This window comes from Chrysemys picta, chromosome 14 (assembly GCF_011386835.1).
Source record: "Chrysemys picta bellii isolate R12L10 chromosome 14, ASM1138683v2, whole genome shotgun sequence".
Lineage (NCBI taxonomy): Eukaryota > Metazoa > Chordata > Testudines > Emydidae > Chrysemys > Chrysemys picta.
Window position 1 is genome coordinate 42,153,941 of NC_088804.1, and position 21,286 is coordinate 42,175,226.

At 41.7% G+C, this 21,286-nt stretch overlaps 2 protein-coding genes across 12 annotated transcripts in view; one reads left to right on the forward strand and one right to left on the reverse strand.

Moving 5' to 3' along the window:
* The window catches only part of FANCA (FA complementation group A), a 56,648-nt gene extending 37,567 nt beyond the window's left edge, over nucleotides 1-19,081 (reverse strand). For 4 of the 10 annotated variants that reach the window (XR_010592631.1, XR_010592632.1, XM_065567366.1 and 1 more), the window contains exons 1-14: nucleotides 18,918-19,080; nucleotides 17,799-17,908; nucleotides 15,972-16,044; nucleotides 14,017-14,159; nucleotides 13,111-13,206; nucleotides 10,096-10,169; nucleotides 8,827-8,939; nucleotides 6,865-6,947; nucleotides 6,246-6,279; nucleotides 4,008-4,074; nucleotides 3,237-3,349; nucleotides 1,984-2,060; nucleotides 1,168-1,309; nucleotides 337-470 (exon numbers count right to left, since the gene is read on the reverse strand). Coding sequence is in view for 8 of the 10 variants with exons in the window: in XM_065567366.1 (XP_065423438.1) it covers nucleotides 337-470; nucleotides 1,168-1,309; nucleotides 1,984-2,060; nucleotides 3,237-3,349; nucleotides 4,008-4,074; nucleotides 6,246-6,279; nucleotides 6,865-6,947; nucleotides 8,827-8,939; nucleotides 10,096-10,169; nucleotides 13,111-13,206; nucleotides 14,017-14,159; nucleotides 15,972-16,044; nucleotides 17,799-17,908; nucleotides 18,918-18,972 (1,314 nt within the window). In the remaining 2 variants the exon portion in view is untranslated. Of the gene's footprint in view, nucleotides 1-336; nucleotides 471-1,167; nucleotides 1,310-1,983; nucleotides 2,061-3,236; nucleotides 3,350-4,007; nucleotides 4,075-6,245; nucleotides 6,280-6,864; nucleotides 6,948-8,826; nucleotides 8,940-10,095; nucleotides 10,170-12,233; nucleotides 12,336-13,110; nucleotides 13,207-14,016; nucleotides 14,160-15,971; nucleotides 16,045-17,798; nucleotides 17,909-18,917 lie in introns of those variants that run through there. The other 6 variants (XM_065567367.1, XM_024110138.3, XM_065567365.1 and 3 more) reach the window with 6 other exon arrangements.
* Nucleotides 19,082-19,197: 116 nt separating this feature from the next.
* SPIRE2 (spire type actin nucleation factor 2) overlaps nucleotides 19,198-21,286 on the forward strand; it is a 64,215-nt gene continuing 62,126 nt past the window's right edge. Inside the window, exons 1-2 of one of the 2 annotated variants that reach the window (XM_065567375.1) lie at nucleotides 19,198-19,217; nucleotides 20,701-20,799. The gene's annotated coding sequence lies outside the window, so the exon portion shown is untranslated. Of the gene's footprint in view, nucleotides 19,218-19,247; nucleotides 19,472-20,700; nucleotides 20,800-21,286 lie in introns of those variants that run through there. The other variant, XM_065567374.1, reaches the window with a different exon arrangement.

Consider the following 21,286-nt stretch of genomic DNA (forward strand, 5'->3'; position numbering starts at 1 on the left):
AATGTTGTGCAAGGAGAGAGATTTTTGACCAATAAATGGAGAAGCCAATGTGTAGTTAGGGAGGAAGGAAGGAAGGAAAGATCAGAGAAAGCTAGAATGACTAAAGAAGAAATTATTTATTTGTAAATACAAAGGCAATATTTAAGACTAATAATATATAGTATCACCAATATCAGGATCATCAATTGCTGCTCTATTTCTACATCAGGCTGACTGACTGAAATGAAGATTTTCTTGTTCAGGTTTATATCAACCCATTCTGTCTCCCTTGCACACACTTGCTCTTCAGTTAAGGAATAAGATTCCCAGGAATAAGAAGTCCTTATTTATTCTTACCTTAAACCATTCAGCATAAGGCATGAACACAGCAGGGCCCTCAAGGGCAGCCTGACGAGCTATCAAGAATGCAGTGATCATGTTTTCCATATCGTAATTCTCAAAGGCTTTTATCAGCAGACTGCTCAGAAGGTCTAGAAAAGGTATAATAATAGGCCAAAACCACTAAATATCTGTGGTAAAAACTTAATGGAATCTTGGCAACTGTGTTGGAATATTACTACAATAAATGCAGCCGATTATCTGTGATAAAAGACGTCTGGGAAACCGTGACAAGTGGCAGCACATAATAGTACACTACAGATTCAAATTTGGGAGAGGCTTTGGGACTCTATCTTAACATCTTTTCATATATAATAAAAAGGCACTTTTGCTGTTCAACAAACCCTTTAGACTCTACAGGGCTCCAAGCACTGCACAGAATACAGCAACTGAATGCACAATAGGAAACTCAGAAAAATTGAGTCTAACTACTAGTATCACATTGCAAGCGCACATGTGACGGCAGAAGTCAGACTCTACAACACCCTGCCAAGATGGTTATCACATAACCACTGCTAGCTGAATTTAAAATTTGAGAAATGGGAAAGTCATAGGATGTGGCACGTGCATCAAGGTGAAACTTGGAGTATTTGCCTGGAAGAGCAGAGCTCCTGAATTGTTCATTACCTTATAAACACAGCAGACAATTATACAATGTCTGAAGCCATCTAAAAGCAGTGATTATAAATGGAATATTACAATGGTAATTATTGTTGACCATTCAGCATTTGGAAAGCAAGAGACAGCAATGCACACAAGTTCCCTACCAAGTTTCTCAGCCCTCTGTACCTTTAACCAGCTGCTCTGCTTCAGTCTGGCAGACTACCAATGTAGAAAAGCAGGACAGCACGTGCTGCCAATTCACCTCATGAGTCTCCAGAATCTGCTGCAAATGACACATCAACTTCTCTGCACTGAATGCCACAAACAGCTGGAAGACAGGAACAGTGAATCACTTTAGCTATGAATTCTAACATTCACTAGAGTGAAATCCACCCCAGACTCTCTTCTCATAGGACACTCCAGACTTCATTAATAAGGCAATTCCCTTCTGCCTGATTTTCTGACAAAGCTACATGTCCAATACACCAGCTTCCCAGAGCCCTAGCCTTTTTTGACCCTATTCTTGCTACAATAAACAGCAATACTCCCATTTTCTTCAGTGGGAGCAAGGTCAAGTCCTTTAACAAAATCAAACCACCCAAGTGCCCTGCGCCCACCACTTTATTTTTGTAGTTACTGTTATTGTTACATGCTGGAAAAATGAGTGCTTTTACTTTCATTCTCCCTCCTTTATCCATACATAGTTGTGCAAAATTAATCAGAATAAACAAAATCTTATGACAACATTTTCTTTCCACCACCCCGTTGCCTACCACTATTGGATGATCCAGATTTTGAGACTGAAATACACTGTTCTTGAGAAGTCCCATCTCAATCTAGAGTATATTAGCAGCATTTCAACAAGAAAAATCAGTACACAAACTGGAGTAAATATATTCTTAAACCAATTTTAATACATCAAGCAGGGAAAGTTTTCAGAAATTGAAGATGTGCAAAAATATAAACAATATTCTCTTAGCAAATCTTGGGAGACAGACATACTTTGCGATACAAGGTAGTAAGCAGTGGGCAGGTCCTTGCAAAGCTCCACTCTCTCTGCATATGAATGGCATCAGATGCTGCATCCACAGGAAAGAAAACAAATTTTATTACCACCAGTGGTTAGATAAGGAATAAAAACATGAAACCTCCCTGAAATCTGGCATCCAGATCTACTTCAGACAGTGATTCACAACCTTTCCTCACACTTAAACTGACAGCCTGCAATTAGTACTGTGGGGGAATAGACCTGGCTGACCCCCCTTTCACCAAACAAGACACCGGCGGAGACTGATCCTATAAGTCCACCCTACGGGCCACAAGCCTGAACCAGACTAGGAGTCGTGTTCTCTGCCGGTCTCAATCATGACCAGAGGAGGGAGGGGGGCCGAGAAGAGAAAGAATAACAGGCCCCAGCAGCAGCACTGATAAAATATAAGTTTGGCTGGCGAAATATAATAAACCACTTGCGTGAAGAAAGGGATTCTAGTTAAATGCAGCTTCTCCTTCGGGTGCTCTGTGCCCCCCCCTAACTTCTAGCTAAATTCTAGCTAAATGCAAACTAACCAATCATGCTTCTTCTTTGGGTGTTCTGTGACACACACACACCCCGGGTGCACTATCGGTAACACCCCGGAAAAGTAATCTACACCCTGCCGAGAATATGCCTTAACTAGTGCCAAGTTCTGACCTTATCGGAAACCACCTAGAAGCCCTCCACCCAATACGCACCCAATTCGCGGAAAAATAATAAGGAAGGTGCCGGGAAAGGGAACAGACCCTAACTCTTTATTTTTCGTAAATAACATGTAACTTGTAATATGTTTGCGGTTTGTAAGAATAAAAGGAGCCTGTGAGCTCAGTTCGGGGGTGTAGTTTGACTACAACCCCCAACCTGTTGGTACGTATTGCAATAAACTGGCCTCAGGCTTGAGTCTGTGAACTAAAATCAATGCGTGGGTGACTTTTTCCACAACAGTACTATGTGTAAACATCTCCCAATTCGCAAATGTATTTCTTCCTGGACAAGTTATACTTTAGAGTAGGCACCAAAGACCAGCAGCCCTCCTGCCTTAAGATTTGATGCAAGCCAATAGAAAATAAACCACACAAATAAAAAAAGTGACATCAAGCATCAGGGAGGACTGTATTGTACACTTAGAAACCAAATCTTTCCTATAACTATCACATTACAGCCGAGGATTGACGCACTAGCTACAATATGAAGAGCTAGCCTTTCCTTCCTTGATTCCTACCTTTCAACAAAGGATTGTAGGTAAGAATCTCAGTCAGGGTGTGAATGAAGAACTGTTGCAAAGACTCTGGAAAGTTGGTGCTTTTGTACATTGTCACAGTGAATATGTTCAGCCTACAAATGAAAACAACAAAAGAACTGTTCAGGAACAATAAATGGGAGCCATGATCCACGATGAATGGAGTACAGTTCATGACTCTTTTTCCCTTTACATTTGTTTTCACCAGTCAACTGCCAAAACGAAGAAAACATTGACAGACTTGTATAATACATACAAAAAGAGGTTACTGTGTATTCTGCTCAAACTATCGGCTCTACACAACAACACAGGACGGGACTGAAGGATGCATAGCAGGAATGCTAATTGGGAATAGGATCAAAGCAGGACTAAGGGTGTCTGGAAGCAGGAAGTTCAGGAGGAGATATGAACTGATGGAAGCTGCAGGGGACAGGAAGATGAGAACTAGGGCAGGAATAACTGCTGGGAAAGTCACAGAATGCCATGTGGGGATACCATACAATTCAGGACCGATACCTATATTGCCAAAATATACTTTACTACACTTACATTTATTTTCTACAGATATCGTCTATGGTGTTTGCATATGTATATTTGCTGAGGGAGGGGAATGCCAAAAATAAGTAGCCATACTTTTAAATTATTTGTAAACAGGTTAAAATATGCTCATTTCATAATTTTTTATGTCTATAGAAAACAGACCTGCAACAGTGGGAAAAACGCAAACAATACTCATAAGAGGAGATTTCTTACCAGCATTTCACAGCCAGTAATTTAGAAGAATCTTCCTGTTTTTCATTAGCAACAGCATCAAGTACCCCTGATTCCCCAAAATAAAAACACAAATAGTCAAAGGAAGAGAAAGAAAGATGGAAAGAACGGTGTCATTAAACAACATGGAGGAACTAATTAGAACAAGTAACATGTGCATCCTTTAAGGAGGTGACCCCTTTAGGGAAATGTGCCGCAGGAACCATTCATCTGTGCTTGGTTCTTATGAAAATTTCTCAAAGTAACACAAGGATTTAAAAGCTACTAATACTAACCTTGAACCACTTTAAAAGGCTCCCCAACATGCGCTAGAAACTAAACCATTTAAAGATGCACATAAATGAAAATTTAAATTTCCAAATCTTAGGGCCCTAGATTCTGATGTTTGATGTGCTAGTGTAGATCCTTGCACCTGTTTGGAGTCCCACTAAAGACAATAGGATTCTGGATAGAGGAAGGTAGTTTATGCTAGAAGATCATATATTCACTTATTCTTTAGTGGATGACTAATTCTCCTCACTATATTAAAGAGAAAGCAGAACGCAGCTTGTTAATTCAGCACTGTCCGTCCCAACTCTGGGGTTTTCCCATGTTATATCTACTAAGTAACACTCAAGTGAAGACTAGGCCTACTGCGTTAATTGTTGTCGAAGACAACAAAGTGCACTGGCAACTCACACCCAGTACTGTCTTGGCCCATCAAGTTACAGTTCTCATTGACCAGACAAAACGCTCATCTTTTACTCTAGTGCAGCGGTTTTCAACCTGTGGTCTGCAGACCCCTGGACCCACCTCCATCTGAAATTTTCTAGGGGATCCACAAGTGGAAAAAGATTGAAAACCACTGCTCTAGTGAATGTGGTAGAGAGAACAGCTTTTCTGTTTCTTGCTCCCTCACATCTTCGAAAGCCTCAAAATTACTGAAGGGAAAATCAATAAAATACTCTTGAGCTTTAAGGAAAGAGCCCTTTGATTAAGAGTGGGTTCTCTCTTGTGATCCACTTTTAAAAGGAAATGTACTGAGATGCAGGAGAGAGACAGATGCCCCAAACTTGTTCCTTATCTGCCAGACCCTGCTATTTTCTCCCTTCCTAACGGGGAATAAATTAATGTTAAATAAAGGAGACTAGGGTAGGGGAGAGGAGAAAAACCACTGATCTTCAGACACAGGAGCTCACTATCACTGTATACCTAATATAAAGCATAATGCTCCCACCGCTTCTCTCACGCAGACACTTCTCCCCCAGACCAAGGTCTTTGTTAAATCATTACGTTATTTTATATAAAATATCTACATCTGCTTTAAGGGAGTTGATTAGTTACTGAAGTGTAAAGAGCCCAGTAGTGTGTCAGATGTAAATTAAACAAGCTAAATTTAAGAATTAGTATTAAGACCCTTATTATTTTCCCTTTTGTGGAACACCCTGCAGTTTATATACAGTTCTGGGCTGTATTGTATTCCACAGAGAAACCAGAGGAACAACTAGTCAACAGCATGACAGCCACATGTGAGGAGTAGGGCAATATACTAGACTATAAAGCATCAGTGGTAATGACTGGGTGCTCACCCTGCAGAGACAGAGCTGCGCGGACAGCACAGCAACAGGTGAGGAAGATCATCTGCTGCTGATCAGAAAAACTGACTTCTGTTTGGTCTTTTTTGCATTGTGATTTGTGATGAAAATCCAGGCATTACTATGCTTGCCCACTCAGCAATATCATCAGGACTGCCCAACACAAGATGGATACATGATTCATGGGAAGATTCAGGGAGACTAGCAATTTGAAGATTACACATGCAATTTAAATTACAAGGTTTCGTTCTTGGCTCATTGTTATTAACACATCACTATATAAAGATATTTAAATTTTACAAAAAGTTATTCTGCTAGTTAAAATTGCAGCGTTATGGTGTCACAATGACAGCACCAAGTCACTTGTATAAAACATGCAAATTCCAAGTTCTTAGTCAGGGAGAGCTAGTATAAAAGAACAAGGGGTTATCTGCAATGCAAGAGGAAGCTCATGGGGGAAGGTGCATCAGACTTATTTTAAATGACTAGCAATGTACATGATGCAACACAACAGAGGAAATCCATCACTGGTAAACAACTCCTTAATGCCCTTGGAAATCTCCCAGGAAAGAATGGAGGTATGTCTAGCAAAGTACAATCCTAGTAAATTGTACAAAGCCCCAAATTATAAATAATCAATACTTACATGTCAACATTTTTTGCAGTACAGCATAACAGATCTATTTAAAATTAACAAATTAAGACCAATTTAGCATTTAAGAAGGCTGTAAGTATGTTCAGAGACAGTATATTGGCTCAAAAATTAAATTATCCTAAAATTCCTAATTCAAAGATTAACTGTTAAACAACTATTTGTAGTATAAATACAATAGATAGGATTTCCCAGTTTTTTGTTTTTTTTCTACTACTTCACAGTATTTCGCACTGCACACTAGAAAGGAAGCAAAACAATCAAGCAAAATCTGTATGTAGAAAAGAAAATGGTGACCCTGAAAAGAGTTACGGTGACAATTCATCATCCCAAAAATAATCTTTACAAAAACATATTGATTTTGAAAAAAAGCCAGTTTCATAAATTAGTTCAGGAAGGTCCATGATAAACTCTCAAAGAATCACCTCTGCATCCGTCTCCTCACCATTTACCTCTCTGATTTCTCTCCTGACTTAGTGTCCTGTCTATGTTAAATTGTAAGCAATTTGCAGCATGGATTGTGTCTTATTGTGTGGGCTATAAAGCACCATGTATATCAATGGTGTTTAAAAAAAAAAAAAAAAAGGTATAAAGAGTAGCATTTTGCCCTTACATGGGGGATTTTCTGGAATTCCACTTTCTTTCCCAGATCTGAAGTTTGCTGAAATCCATTCTGAAGAAACATGATCACAAAGTCTGCAAATTAAGAATGAACAACTGTTTCAGCATTCTCGTCTACCTACAATGAAAGAACACATCCAGTCTCCCAGAAGGGCTACTACTGGTAAAGTTTCATTTGTTACACAGCGAAGTTAACCTAGTGTTGGGCAACCTCACTATCTCCTTAGAGGTAAAATTATTTCATATACAGAATGACCAAAGGCATCAGATATCACAGAGGTAGTGATAGTGGCCATATAAGAACTTAGATAGATCAGGCAGTTCATTGACTCACATGCAATCAATACAACAGAATGCCAATATGTTGTTTGTTACACATCTTATGCAAAATAATTTTACAAAGTGATTTATTATCTTTTCCTTATGCTACAAATTCAAATGCATGAAGAGCTATTTGGCTCTTCGGAGTTTTACACTCCAGGTGAGCCTCTTCAGAAGAGAAATCCCACTGTGCCTGAAGAGATCTGTGCAAAAGGATTAACCCACACCACTATTAGAAGAGATTCACTCAGTGCAGACAAAAGTCTCAGACTGAATGTTGAATTTTCAAGAATGCATGTATTTGAACAATGAAAATGCAGAAATTTCAACCAAATAACTCAGTTTGCCTGGCAGTACCTGACCAAGTGCACTGGTCAAAAGATCTGACTGGTACTCCTCAGTCAAATGACCAAGCTATTGGCTTTTTCTGAACCAGGAGAGAAGCACAAAAATTAGACAAAAAGGTGGGCAGAGAAGAAAACAGAAAATGGAATCCTCGTTAGTATTAGGGTTTTTTTTTTTTTTAAATAGCCAAATGGATGATGGATACTATATGGAGGTGACATGATCAGGATGCAGGAAATGAGGGCTGGTGACACACATCACCACCAGCGCCCCTTGCTGGTCAAAAAAATGAACTTCAGGCCACTAACGTAATGTAACAGAATATAAAATGCAACAGAGGGTCCTGTGGCACCTTTAAGACTAACAGAAGTATTGGGAGCATAAGCTTTCGTGGGTAAGAACCTCACTTCTTCAGATGCAAGTAGGTTCTTACCCACGAAAGCTTATGCTCCCAATACTTCTGTTAGTCTTAAAGGTGCCACAGGACCCTCTGTTGCTTTTTACCGATTCAGACTAACACGGCTACCCCTCTGATACTTGACAGAATATAAAACGTTTACTTGTAAAGCTACATGCTAGAAGCAATGAAAGACAAATGGAATAGTGAGGACAGGATAGGAGAAAGAAGAACAGGAGATTTTAGCCACCACAACTCTAATAATATCATGGCCAGTACTGGAATGGACAGTCTCTTAATTATTAAAACAAAGTTATGAAGGAATAAAGAAAGAGAAAATTATGGTTTCAGGTTAACAGTTAAGGGAATTTAAGAAAGTGAATTCTTTAACAGTATAGAAATTTAGCCCTCTTCATCAAAACAGATAACAAAGGAATACAAGCTGAAGACTGTTTACATACACCTAAAGTTCTGAGTTGAATGCTGTCTGTTGTAGATTCTAAAGCAGGCGTCGGCAACCTTTGGCACGTGGCTCACCAGGGTAAGCACCCTGGCAGGCCGGGCTAGTTTATTTACCTGCTGACGCGGCAGGTTCGGCCAATCGCGGCCCCCAGTTCGCCGTCCTGGGCCAATGGGGGCGGCGGGAAGCGACGCGAGCGAGGGATGTGCTGGCTGCGGCTTCCCGCCGCCCCCATTGGCCCGGGACGGCAAACTGCGGCCAGTGGGGGCTGCGATCGGCCGAACCTGCCGCATCAGCAGGTAAATAAACTGGCCCGGCCCACCAGGATAAGCGCCCTGGCGAGCCGCGTGCCAAACGTTGCCGACCCCTGCTCTAAAGCTTAAGTACTTTAGACCACACAATGTGTTAAATGCCTAAACTCAAAGTGTTACCTGAGAGCATGTGCCCAGAAAGCTCCATGTCTAGGGAAGAATGGTCTGTCTGTTTACACAGCAGACAAAGGCTGCTGCATAGCCACTTCACCACCGCAGGGGTGTCTGAATTGCTGAGAAGACAACAAAAGCAGGTTGGATTTGTTTCACTCTGTTTATTGTGATATTTGTTTTTCCTCCAACCAACATTCATTCACATTCAGGAGAGGACAGATGCCACCACACCTTGACTCCGGGTCTGGTATTTATTTCTTAAAGCTGTGCCACCTGAAAGCTCTATTTCCTTTATAAAATATTTCAGAATGAATGTGCCCACAGAAAGAACTGATCTTGAAATCTCATGTTAAATTAATTCTTTATTTCCACCATAAAAATATACCCATAAAGAACTATAAGAAAAAAGCTCTCTTTAGTCTTGAAGGAACTACCTAACATCCTGTGGATGGTTTCTTCAGGTCACATGGTTGGTTTTTCAAAATTCAACTACACCTCTACCCCGATAGAACGCTGTCCTTCGGAGACAAAAAATCTTAATGCTTTATAGGTGAAACCATGTTATATCAAACTTGCTTTGATCCGCCGGAGTGCACAGCCCTACCCCCCGGAGCACTGCTTTACTGCGTCCTATCTGAATTCATGTTATATCGGGTCACGTTATATCGGGGTAGAGGTGTAATTAAAATAGGCAATGCATGCAATTATCCCACCCAATATCAGTAACAGGCAAATAAAGCAATATCATTATCCGGGAGCCAAGAAATCTCCAACCTCCTCACATACCATAAGAGAATCATCTGAAGGATTGTTTGATTTTACTTATTACAACACTGTGGCACAATGCTGTGCAGGGTTTCAATCACATGACTGCTACAGGAACTGAATGTGTAAATTCTCAGGATGACAAAGTTTTTGCCACATGATTCTTAAAATGGGACCTATGGAAAGTCTATCAGAAAGCACAATCATTCCAGTATATCTTAACTTCTAACTTCAGCCTATCATCAAGGTTTCTATCCTATATCAATTTATAGCGTAGAGGTAAATTTATTCTCTAAGGTATAACTGTTGTAATACTCTGCCTTGTAAAGACAGAAGTGCACAGCTTGCGCTCAGTAAGATCCCTATCCTAGACCAATTTTGCTTTTTAATGCCCAAATAAGAACTTCTGAAGCAAATTTTAGGCCAAGACACTAACAACTAATCCCAGATAAGGTTTCTATATGTTTTGAGAGAATAAAGACATCTGCAAACGTATAAACCTCTGCTTACCTCTCCAGCAGCTCTCCCAAGCTAACGATGTTGCCTCTGTGCAGGTGCCACACAACTTCCAACACGGGAGGATTCTAAGAGGAATAATGCTACAGTCAGATGACAGTGGGTAACATTTACAATAGCAAACTTTCCAGTGGCAAACATTAAAAAAAAATTAAAAACTGTTTGTCAAATTAAGAGTATGAAAAAATCTGAGCTCATCATTAAACAGTAATGTATAAAATACCAATAAAAAAAAAGTTACCATAGACCTATTCTTTCCTACCCACTTTTGAAATGTTTATTAAAAATTATAAATAATTCAGGTCACTTTAGAAGACATGTAATCAGGAATATTCCAGGGACGTAAAGGGGCAATGGACACCTCAATGGATTGGTAATAACCAGGGCTGTCGATTAATCACAGTTAACTCATGAATTAACTCAAAATTAATCGCAATTAATCAGTTTTAATAGAACTGTTAAACAATAGAATACCAATTGAAATTTATTAAATATTTTGGATGTTTTTCTACATTTTCATATATATTGTATTCTGTGTTATAATTGAAATCAAAGTGTATATTATTTTTGATTATAAATATTTGCACTGTAAAAATTATAAACAAGAGAAATAGTATTTTTCAATTCACCTCATACAGGTACTATAGTGCACTCTTTGTCGTGAAAGTGCAACTTACAAATGTAGAATGTTACATAACTGCACTCAAAAACAAAACAAAGTCCACTCAGTCCTACTTCTTGTTCAGCCAAGCGCTAAAACAAACAAGTTTATTTACATTTACAGGAGATAATGCTGCCGTCTTCTTATTTACAATGTTACCAGAAAGTGAGAACAGGCATTTTCATGGTACTTTTGTAGCTGGCATTGCAAGGTAGTTATGTGCCAGATATGCTAAACATTTGTATGCCCCTTCATGCTTTGGCCACCATTCCAGAGGACATGCTTCCATGCTGATGACGCTCGTTAAAAAAAATGCATTAATTAAATTTGTGATTGAACTCCTTGGGGGAGAACTGTATGTCCCCTGCTCTGTTTTACCCACATTCTGCCATATATTTCATGTTATAGCAGTCTCGGATGATGACTCAGAATATCTTGTTCATTTTAAGAACACTTTTACTGCAGGTTTGACAAAATGCAAAGAAGGTATCAATGTTAGATTTCTAAAGATTGCTACAGCACTCGACCCAAGTTAAGAATCTGAAATGCCTTCCAAAATCTGAGAGGCATGAGGTGTGGAGAATGGTCTCAGAAGTCTTAAAAGAGCAACACTCTGATGCGGAAACTACAGAACCCAAACCACCAAAAAAAGAAAGGTGTTTTGGATTGTTATTGAGCAGAACCCCTCATCAGCATGGACGCGTGTCCCCTGGAACGGTGGTTGAAGCATGAAGGGACATATCAATCTTTAGCGCATCAGGTACGTAAATATCTTGTGACGCTGGCTACAACAGTGCCATGAGAACTCCTGTTCTCGCTTTCAGGTGACATTGTAAACAAGAAGCAGGAAGCATTATCTCCTGCAAATGTAAACAAACTTGTTTGTCTGAGCAATCGGCTGAACAAGAAGTAGGACTGAGTGGACTTGCAGGCTCTAAAATTTTACATTGTTTTATTTTTGAATGCTTTTTTTGTACATAATTCTACATTTGTAAGTTCAACTTTCATGATAAAGAGATTGCACTACAGTACTTTGTATTAGGTGAACTGAAAAATACTATTTCTTTTGTTTTTTTTTACAGTGCAAATACTTGTAATAAAAAATAAACATAAAGTGAGCACTGTACACTTTGTATTCTGTATTGTAATTGAAATCAATATATTTGAAAACGTAGAAAACATCCAAAAATATTTAAATGGTATTCTATTGTTGTTTAATCGAGCGATTAATCATGATTAATTTTTTTAATCACTTGACAGCCTTAGTGACAATATAAAACCCAAAGGTAGACAGACATTAAGAGTAAATTACCCTTCCCTATAGAGAAGGATTGAAACTTGCAGAGCTGCTGTCTGTGTTGCACATTTTTGGTAGAAAAATAGATCTCAGTCTCCAGTGCTGTCAATCTAGCATTTTTCACAAACACTAGCATTCACATAAAGAGCAGAATGACAGGTTACAATCACTTACTGCTCTTTGATGCCAAAAGCCTGTCAGCCAATGCTAAATGCTAATGCTCCTTTTTCTCATGGCAAGAGTTGAATGCAGAAGCCAGTCAGGAGTCTTAAAAAAATGGAAACTACATAACACACTAGCTATAATGCAAATAGTTATTAAACAATCAATAGCATATGGAAAGGAGCATTTACTATTCCAGATATCAGCATGCTCCAGAGGCACTGTGAAGCAGAATGAAAGTAAAGTGCTTTCAAACACCCAGGAAGACTCATTAATAAGAATATAACATACATGACCAAGAATTTTCTATTGCTTTTAGTTAAACTCTTTACAAGGAAGTCTACTAATGTTTTTCCTCCCCCATCAGAAATGCTCATCATTTTTTAAAATACTGTCCTACTTTGCAAGCCATCTCTTGTTCACCTGTTGCAGGAACTATCAAACAGCCATTAATATTTGGGGAGGAAGGGTATCCTCATTGGCTTCCTTCCCCAGTATGTACGGCCCTTTTAGATTAATTCACATAGCTTTAATAGATTTTAGTTTTAAAATATTTTTAATGAAAAATCAATACTCCATCACCTTAAGACGGAATTATGCTTTTAAAAAGCCAAAAAGGCCATGGTGACTCCCAGGGGAATTCAAGATGGCCACCATCCTTCAAAAAGTAGGACCAATAAGCTCCTGAACATGCTGCTATAGGCCATTAACAGTACTGGAAGGAGGAAATCAGATTACTAGATTTCTACAGTATATTTTAGAGTTACCCCTCACTTTCAGGGGATACATAACAAGAGAGTTTAATATGCACTACTGGGTTCCACCCAAATAATCTAAATGTTCTGTCCCTACAGTGTGCAAGACCAGCATTTCTCTTCAGAGGTCTTACCTGCATTTTCCAAAGTTCTTGACAGAAGAGCAAACAACAGAAGGCATTGTGCACCAACAAATCCTTGACAGTTTGAAGCAAACAAGACAATTTCTTCTGGAATGGAAAAAAGTCCCCTCCGTAAATAGTACATGTAATTATAAAAATATTTTCCTGTTTTTCCTTATTTGTTACATTTTAGTGACTGAATAGCTCAGGGGATTGAGTGGTGAGGAGACACTGAACCTTTCACCTTTGGGCTATGAGTTCAAATGCACCCCACGTCAGTAGTGACTGAAATCACTGTCACATGGCAGCTTTTCAACTATTTTTGTTCACCCAGTGATGGCAGCGCAGCAATGTGAATTCATGAACTCAAGCATCAGAAGCGAGAGTCACCCCTATACTACCAGGACCTGATGACTGTTCAGTGGCCTTGGTGAAGTGAGTTGATAGTCTCAGTACAGCTTCTGGGGTCCACACACACAAATCAACATAATAATTAGCTACACCTGCAAGCAGGATGCTAAAAATTAAACAATAGACACAATAAAATGAACCCTCTTGGGAAGGACTGGGACATACTAAAGAAAAGTCATATACAAGAAGCTTGTTCAGCCACTACTCACACTGTACTATCTCTATGGATAAACAGAGGATATCATTTCCAGGGCTGTCAATTCAGTAGCTTTCATGTTTAGGAAAAGAATGCTCCATTTCTAATGATGTTACAACATACAGATATGAACCATCAGCTATCTAGTTCCATTACTGGTTTTGTATTTTTTTTAATCTTTTGGGGACTACATATACATTTATGGAGGCCAGAGTGGGCTTAAAGTGTAAAAACAAAAATAACCATTAACAATGCCTTTTCCCACCCAATGTTCATCTTTGTGGGCATAAGAGAAAAGATTTTCCTCTTACTCTCTGCTCCAAGTTCAACAGTGCAGCTTGGTTGGACTCCCTGGAAGTTTTGCAAATCTGATCAATGTTGGTAGCCGCAGTTTTGGCTGACAAGATTCCTATTGGTACTCCCAGTCTTGAGGCCTGCTCCTGCAGAATGGAGACTAGAACACAAAGCAAAGTTAACAGTGAGAGAGGATTGTGGGCTGAGCACTAGACTGGGAAACAACAACTCCTGAGTTTTAATCCTGGCTAACTGTGTCTCCATCTATGGCTTTGGGTAAATCGCTTGATCTCCCTCCCTGCCTCATTTTTCTCCATCCACAAAATGGACAGAACAACATCTACCTTAAAGGGGTGTTGTGATGATCTCTTGTTTGTAAAGTGCTTGCTGACTAACAGTATTAGAGCTCTTGTTTGTTTCTCTGAGGGACAAACTTTGAAAATAACCACAATATTCAGAAGCCAGGGGACTTTACCTGTCAATATCTGACAGACTTAAGAAAGGTTACTGTCAGAGTTACAGGGCAAGCCATACTCTAGAACAGTTTTTGTCCCTCGAATGGACCCCTTCACTGACAGGCCTGACTTTCTTCATATCTTTCAAGGATGGAATCATATGATTCAACCACTTTGAGACTGGACCTCCGGGGGGCTCCTTAAGTCAGATTTTCAGAGGTGGTCACTAGTTGTGTGTACCTCATTTCCTGGGTGCCCACTCTGAGATCTGGGACCTGATATTCAGAAGTGCTGAGCACACTCAATTGGAAATGAAGGCAATGGGAGAGGTGCTTGAATACATAAAATGCAAAATAACGCTAAGTACTCTGAAAAGTCATTGTTTCTCAAATTTGGGCACCCAAAATTAGTTCATACTTTTGATCTTAATCTCTCTCTGCCTTAGCTCCCCATCTGTAAAATGGGATAATACTAATTTCACAGGGGTATTGTGAAAAATAACTAATTGTTTGTGAAGCGCTCAGATACTATAGTGATGAGTGCCAGAGAAAAAGCCCTTGAGGCTAGTAATTCTATCCTCACAGCAGGATTCGAATAGTATGCAGTAAATAAGGCCTACAACCATACATTGAATAATGAGGGTAAAACAAAATATTTAATAGCTGCTCGTTAATTGAGCACCATCCATCCCGTGCACTGAATAAGGCAGGGGGTCTGTGGAAAAAAATAGTATGTGACAAATACGTCAGTTTCCTGCATTATCCTTGGAAATCTTATTGAATTAAGTTTAAGTATCTTTTGGGTCCAGTGTATTAAATGAATTGTTTATGTATTGTGGGACAGGATTGTGTAACCTCTTGAGGGGGGAAATGTGGCAGATGTGAGGCCTGGAGGTTCAAGGGACTAGATTGAACAATGTGTCAGACAAGAATAGACTCCTGGAACAAGAAGTGTTAAGCGGTTTTCCTTGGGAATATGTAGGGGGAGGTGAATGTAAATTCCCCAACTCTGGTTATGCAAAACCCAGCCTTTCGAAACTATGCCCTGAGGAGTGGGTGCCTTTGGAAGGCCAAGGAGGAGGAATACTGGTGCAGTTGCCCTTGAACTGTGACAGCGATCACATAATTCTAAATCATATCATGATGCATACGCATGTATCCCTCATTTGTTTCTCCGTTCTGACTGTCCCATTTTCACCAAAATCAATAGGTTTCTACCCTTGATGCCTAGAACATTCCCTGAAATTTTGGAATCAATTAGATGTAGTGTTCAAAAGTTATCCTGTAAGACTTTACAAGCTAGGCCAGCAATAGGAAACATGGCTGTCCTCATTCTGTGCAAAAGAGAACCACTGTGCTCTGTATATACTTGCAACTATGTATCTATTTCAGAGAAGAACAAACTAGCAGACTGATAGAGAGAACAAGAAATTAAGGGCATATGACAAGTAGAAATTCAGTGCGTCAGGCAAACTTAATTTCCATCTCTTGGACAGATACTTCCTCACTCACGCTCACCTACAAATGATTCTGAAAAAGCATTTTGAGGCTCTGGACCACTCTGTTCAGTTGATTTACTGGAACTCTCCACCTAGAAACAAAATAAAGTATTTTAAATCTCTGTGGGTACATGTATATAAATATATTACCTTTATATGGCATGTTCCATCTGCAGGATTCTAGAAACCTGAAGCAGCTGAAATAAAACTAATATTAAATAATACAACCTAGCTCTTATATACTACTATTCATCTGTAGATCTCAAAGCACTTTACAGAGGTCAGTATCCCCATTTTACAGATGGTGAAACTGAGGCAGCAAAGTAACTTGCCCAAGGTCACCCAATAGGCATATGGCAGAGCAGGACTAGAACCCAAGTCTCCTGAGTCCTAGTCCTAGCTCCTTCCACTATGCCATATATATTTTTGGTAAAACATGACAAAAAATGTTAGGAACTAGAAAAAGTCATTTCCTTTTAAAAGGTATTATTCTACAGTATTCCTTAGAAAAAAAAGATCCCAGAGAAAAAATTATAGGAAGTACCTAGTCTGCCTATAAAAGTCCTCAAAAGCAAATGCTTTCTCCAGCCTGAGAGTGCAAGATAATGCACAAGGAGTCAGAAACTTGGCATGCTGTCCATGTATGTATCTCACACACATGTATAAAGACAGTCACATTATGGACTCATGGGTGGCTATTAAGAGAAAGCTGATAATCTCCAATAACTTTTGACCCTGTTCACTAGAGACCAGAGGCTTTCCAAGTGTGGGGCGTGCTCCCTTGGGGGTGGGGAGGGAGTGATGAATTATCAGTAACCAGCCACACTAAAAGACCAGGGTCAGGATGGGGCTCTGTCTGGTAGTGGAAGTAGATTGGGCTCTGTATAGGTGGTCTTGACTACTGGAACCAGGCTCCCTACCTGTCTTGGTCCCTCAATGCCACAGCAGCCACCAGCGGGCAGTTCCCCTCCTCTGCCAGATAGGCCAGCAGGGACTCTGCAAGGAGGGAGCCAAAGGCTGCCCCCTGGGATGACTGACCCCCTGCTGGACAGAGCCCCCTCCTGACCCTGGCCCTTGAGCGCAGCCCCTGGGCATATCCACTTCCTCTCCCAGAGAGAGCCCGTGCAAGGGAAGTAGACTGTGCCATGCTGAAGGGCCAGGATCAGAAGGGGGCTGTGTCAGTGCATGGCCCAGTACTCAGAGTGCAGCCTTTGGGTCCCCTGCTGACCCCGTCTCTTCAGCATGGCCTTGTTTGTTTATTCTGAACAGGATGGGAGCCAGACTAGCAGGAAACTGGGTCCCAGCAGCTGAGACTGTCCAACCGCTGCAGGGCGAGAAGTCTTTTTCAACTGCAACCTGGTGAGTACCCCCTCCCTCCACATGAGGACAGGACACTCCTCCCACAAAGGTACCAAGCACCCCTCCTCCCACCACACTTCTTAGAAAGAGGTGAGCATACATGGGACAAGAATCTCCAAAGGAGGGGCTCAGGAAAAAAGTTTGGGAACCTCTGCAATAGGCAAAGCCAGTTCTGATCCCAACAAAGAGGATGGTAATTTACCACCATATTTCAAATCTGAATTAGCTCTATATAACCCTAACCCCATTTTTAGGCCACAGTAATAAAGTAAGATGAATGTAAATCTCATTTCTAAAAGGAAAACCACTTGTCTTTGAGTTTTCTTTTACACCTGTTTCCCACCTGTTCACTTACTGAAGATATTCTGCTTATACGACATGCACCTTAGACCTATATCAGAAAGACTTGTATGGAGACCAAACTTCAGCAGGGTTCTAGGGAAACCCAGGATATGACTGGTAAGTTCAAAACTGCCAGCTGTCTTACCTCCAGCAAGAGGTCATTCAAGTTCTGATGGCAACTCAGAAGGTGAACAGCTGCTTTCTGAAGCTCCTGTCCGCTTTCAAATGTGCATTTCTGTTTCTTGACTCTTCCTGCTAAGAAATTTTTTTAAAAATTTAAGTTCAAGGTTTACTTAATGGCCTATTTTCTGCTGTTTTATTTCTAGACTGCATGAATGTTGTGGTCATGAAAAGGAATGCTTGACATTGGCAAGAGCCAGACATAGTGTGGGCTAATGCTGCACACAGCTCTGCCAAAGTCTGCCTTCTGATCCCCCAGGCTTCTCCTTCATCCAGACCAGATCACTGCCAATTGTGCCAAAACAGAGACAAAGACAAGGAATACAAGATGATTATTTTTAAATTAGGCTGTTCCACCTGCTGCAAACACACCATTTGCACTAACGATAGCAAGGCTGAAATTAACAGTTTTAGGGTTACTTTGAATTGAATCTCACAATGAATCAAGAACCAGGACAGATGTTTGAAAGAAGGGAGCGTGAGGTGGTTACACTGCTTGGTACGTGTGAAGAAGGGGGCAGCAGCATCCTGCACTGTCTGGGGAACTGGGGCTGGCAAAGGCCACGGAGGAGGGAGGTGTAACAGTCAAGGTAAGGGGTGGGGATAAAGAGTTCAGACAGGATGGAGCTAAGTGACCAACATCTGAGAGGCAGAGAGAGCAGCACACAGGGGATATGGGGGGAGGAACATCCTCCCCTTAGCTCTGGTTTCAAGTCTGGTAAAGCCACCGTAGGGGACACAAATCGGCTTCACGTCGCCCGGTTGCTCGTGCAGCACATGAGGCGAGCTGGGGGCGGGCTTTGGCCCTGCATCACCCCCCTAGGTAGGAATGGGGTACCGCCCCGCTGTGAGGGGAGAGCCGCACCCCGCTCTTGTGCCCTGCGGAGCTCGCAGCACGCGGGGGGAGGGGGACCCCACCGCCACTGCTCGCGGGAACGGGGTGTGGGCTGAGCGATTCGCGCCCACATCCCCGGGACCCGGCGCTTCGCAGAGCGGGGCCGCAGCTGCTGCCGCGGGCCACCGGCTCGGGCGCCCCCGGAGCACGGCCCCTCGGGCCCGTTGACGGCCCCTGGCGGTCACCTACCCAGCAGCTCGGAGAGAGCCCGGCTCCCCCTCCGCCCGCTCGGCCTGGCGGCCATCCCCGCTAGGCCGAGCGCCGCAACCGCCTTCTCCTCAGCGACTGCGCCGGGTCCGGCTACCGCCACTCTACAACCAACCAACCAGCCCGCCCTGCGCTCCCATTGGCTACGGCGCCCAGAAGTCGTCCCCAGACATTTGCTAAAGGACTTCGCCTGACCCCGCCCACTGACTTTTCGTGGCTGCCATCTTGGTAGAGGCAGTGATTGACATGGAGTCCGCCATCTTGGTAGTGGCAACAGCCTAGGTATCCTTTCTCCCCACTCCAGCCATTTTTGAAGAGACTCCTCGTTTGTGGTGGGGCTGGAGTTTAGGAACCAGGCCCACAGGGCCCGGTGTAGCTTGACTAAACAAAGGAGATTGGGTGTGAGGTGTTAGCAACTGTCTGAAGATGGGGCTGTGAGTGGGCTCTGCTGGCTTTGTCGGTGCTAGGAAAATTACCCCAGGCACACATCTGAACTCGCTTAGCTGCCAGTGCAGCCAGTGGCAAAGCACATTCAGGTTAGCAGGCTGGTTACAAGCATCAGGTTTAATTAACAAGGTGGGGAAAGTGCTGGAACCGACTGGAGTTTCATCTCTACTTGGGCTCCCGTGGTGGGATCCTCGGTGGGAATGCTTTGGGAGTGCAGACAGCCTCTGGGAACACGCTTTAGAGACAAGAACATCTGAAGGGAAGCAGCAGAATTATTCATGCTGGACAGCTGGGGGAAGAAGAGCAATGGCCTCCAGCTAGGAAGAAGGGAATTCATGCTGGGTATTGGGAACCTGCCTGACAGTAAGGGCAGTGGGGCGACTATGCATTATCTGCCTGTCAAAAGCATCAGGACTAGATGCAGTCAAGAGAAAAGTGAATTTCACTTACAGATGCCCTAGGAAAGAAAATGCCACACTTGTGCTGGGGTTAGTCAGCAGCTTCTTCCATCCAGCCTAAAAGTTGAGGCTTCTGTTCGAGTCTACAGGCTAGCTGCAATTGGGAGTTTGGTTTGGGGGTTTTTTTGCTTTTACTTTATAAATATATTCTGGGCAGAGATTAGTTTTATTTTCTCAAGTTGGCTCTGTGGGTCTGAAGCCAGTGAGACTACTCAGGTAATCAGGTCATCAGAATGTATTGTATTGTACCTGACTTGACACAGAAACTGCAGAGATTATAGTTTAACTGTAGCTCTCTTACTGAATCACGATAGAGATTCAGTGGTGATGTAGCCATGTTGGTCCCAGAAAGAGAGACAAGGTGGGTGACGTAGTAACTTCTGTTGATGAAAGAAGCAAGCTTTGAAGCTACACAGAGCTTGCCCCACCACCTGTCTCTACCCTGGTACAATCTGGAGCCTGCATCTTCTTGAAATAAAATCTTATATTCTAGGACTCAAACACTTCAGTTCCCCAGTCAGGAGGTGATAAGGTTGCCACTGCACAGTGCTTTGGTTTTCTGGGAACAGAAAGCTTATAGAAATTTCATTTCAGGGGTCAGGAGAAATCCATTTTAAAGTGGGTTTTTTTGTTTGTTTGTGTTAAGTGTCTGTTAGCAATACAATCCCACAGAGGGACATACAGCGTGAGGTGTAATAATTCATTCAGCAGCACAAGTGCAGTAAATACCAAGTAAATTAACATTCATGGGATATTTAACATGTAGCAACAACCTTTTTTCTTTTTACAGAAACGGATTGAGAAAATGGCCTGTTAGGAATTGATTGTGAGGCATTTTATTCTTCTTGTTGTTTCCCTAGCATCTTACTCAGCAATCCTTAAGAGTGCTGTGTGCAGGAGAAAACCCTTTCTGATCCTGCTCAATTTGAAGACAAGGCTCATGGTTTAATATCTGGAACGTAAGTAAACTCCTTAGAGAGTCTTCCTCTACGTTTTCTACACCACCATGTATGCTGAAGATGCTTGATAAGTTATAACACTGTGCAGTTACTCTGTTGTCTATGAGTCTGGTAGGAAAGAACTAGATTATAATATCCAGAATGCCTGTCTAAATGTTCATCATCCTTGTGAGTGCCATACTGGTCCATTTAGACTCTGAAGCTGGTTAGCTGGGGATTGAGTTGTTTAAAATAATAACCTCCCTGAGACTGTGGTGAGGTTCAGTCTGGAGTTGAAAGTGAAATGAGTTTGTTGGGCTCAGCTCACTGACGAAGGCCTCAAGTTTGTAGAATTCCATGTTTCCGTGTAACACAGTATACAAGGATGGAGAGTGTTCTTCAGCAGGAGAGTCTGAGAGTTCAGGACTGGGGGCATGTGCAGTGAGGCGGAGGAATAGCTGACTAGATTTTCAACTCAGGAAGCCTGAGTTAAAAAGTGAAAATAAGT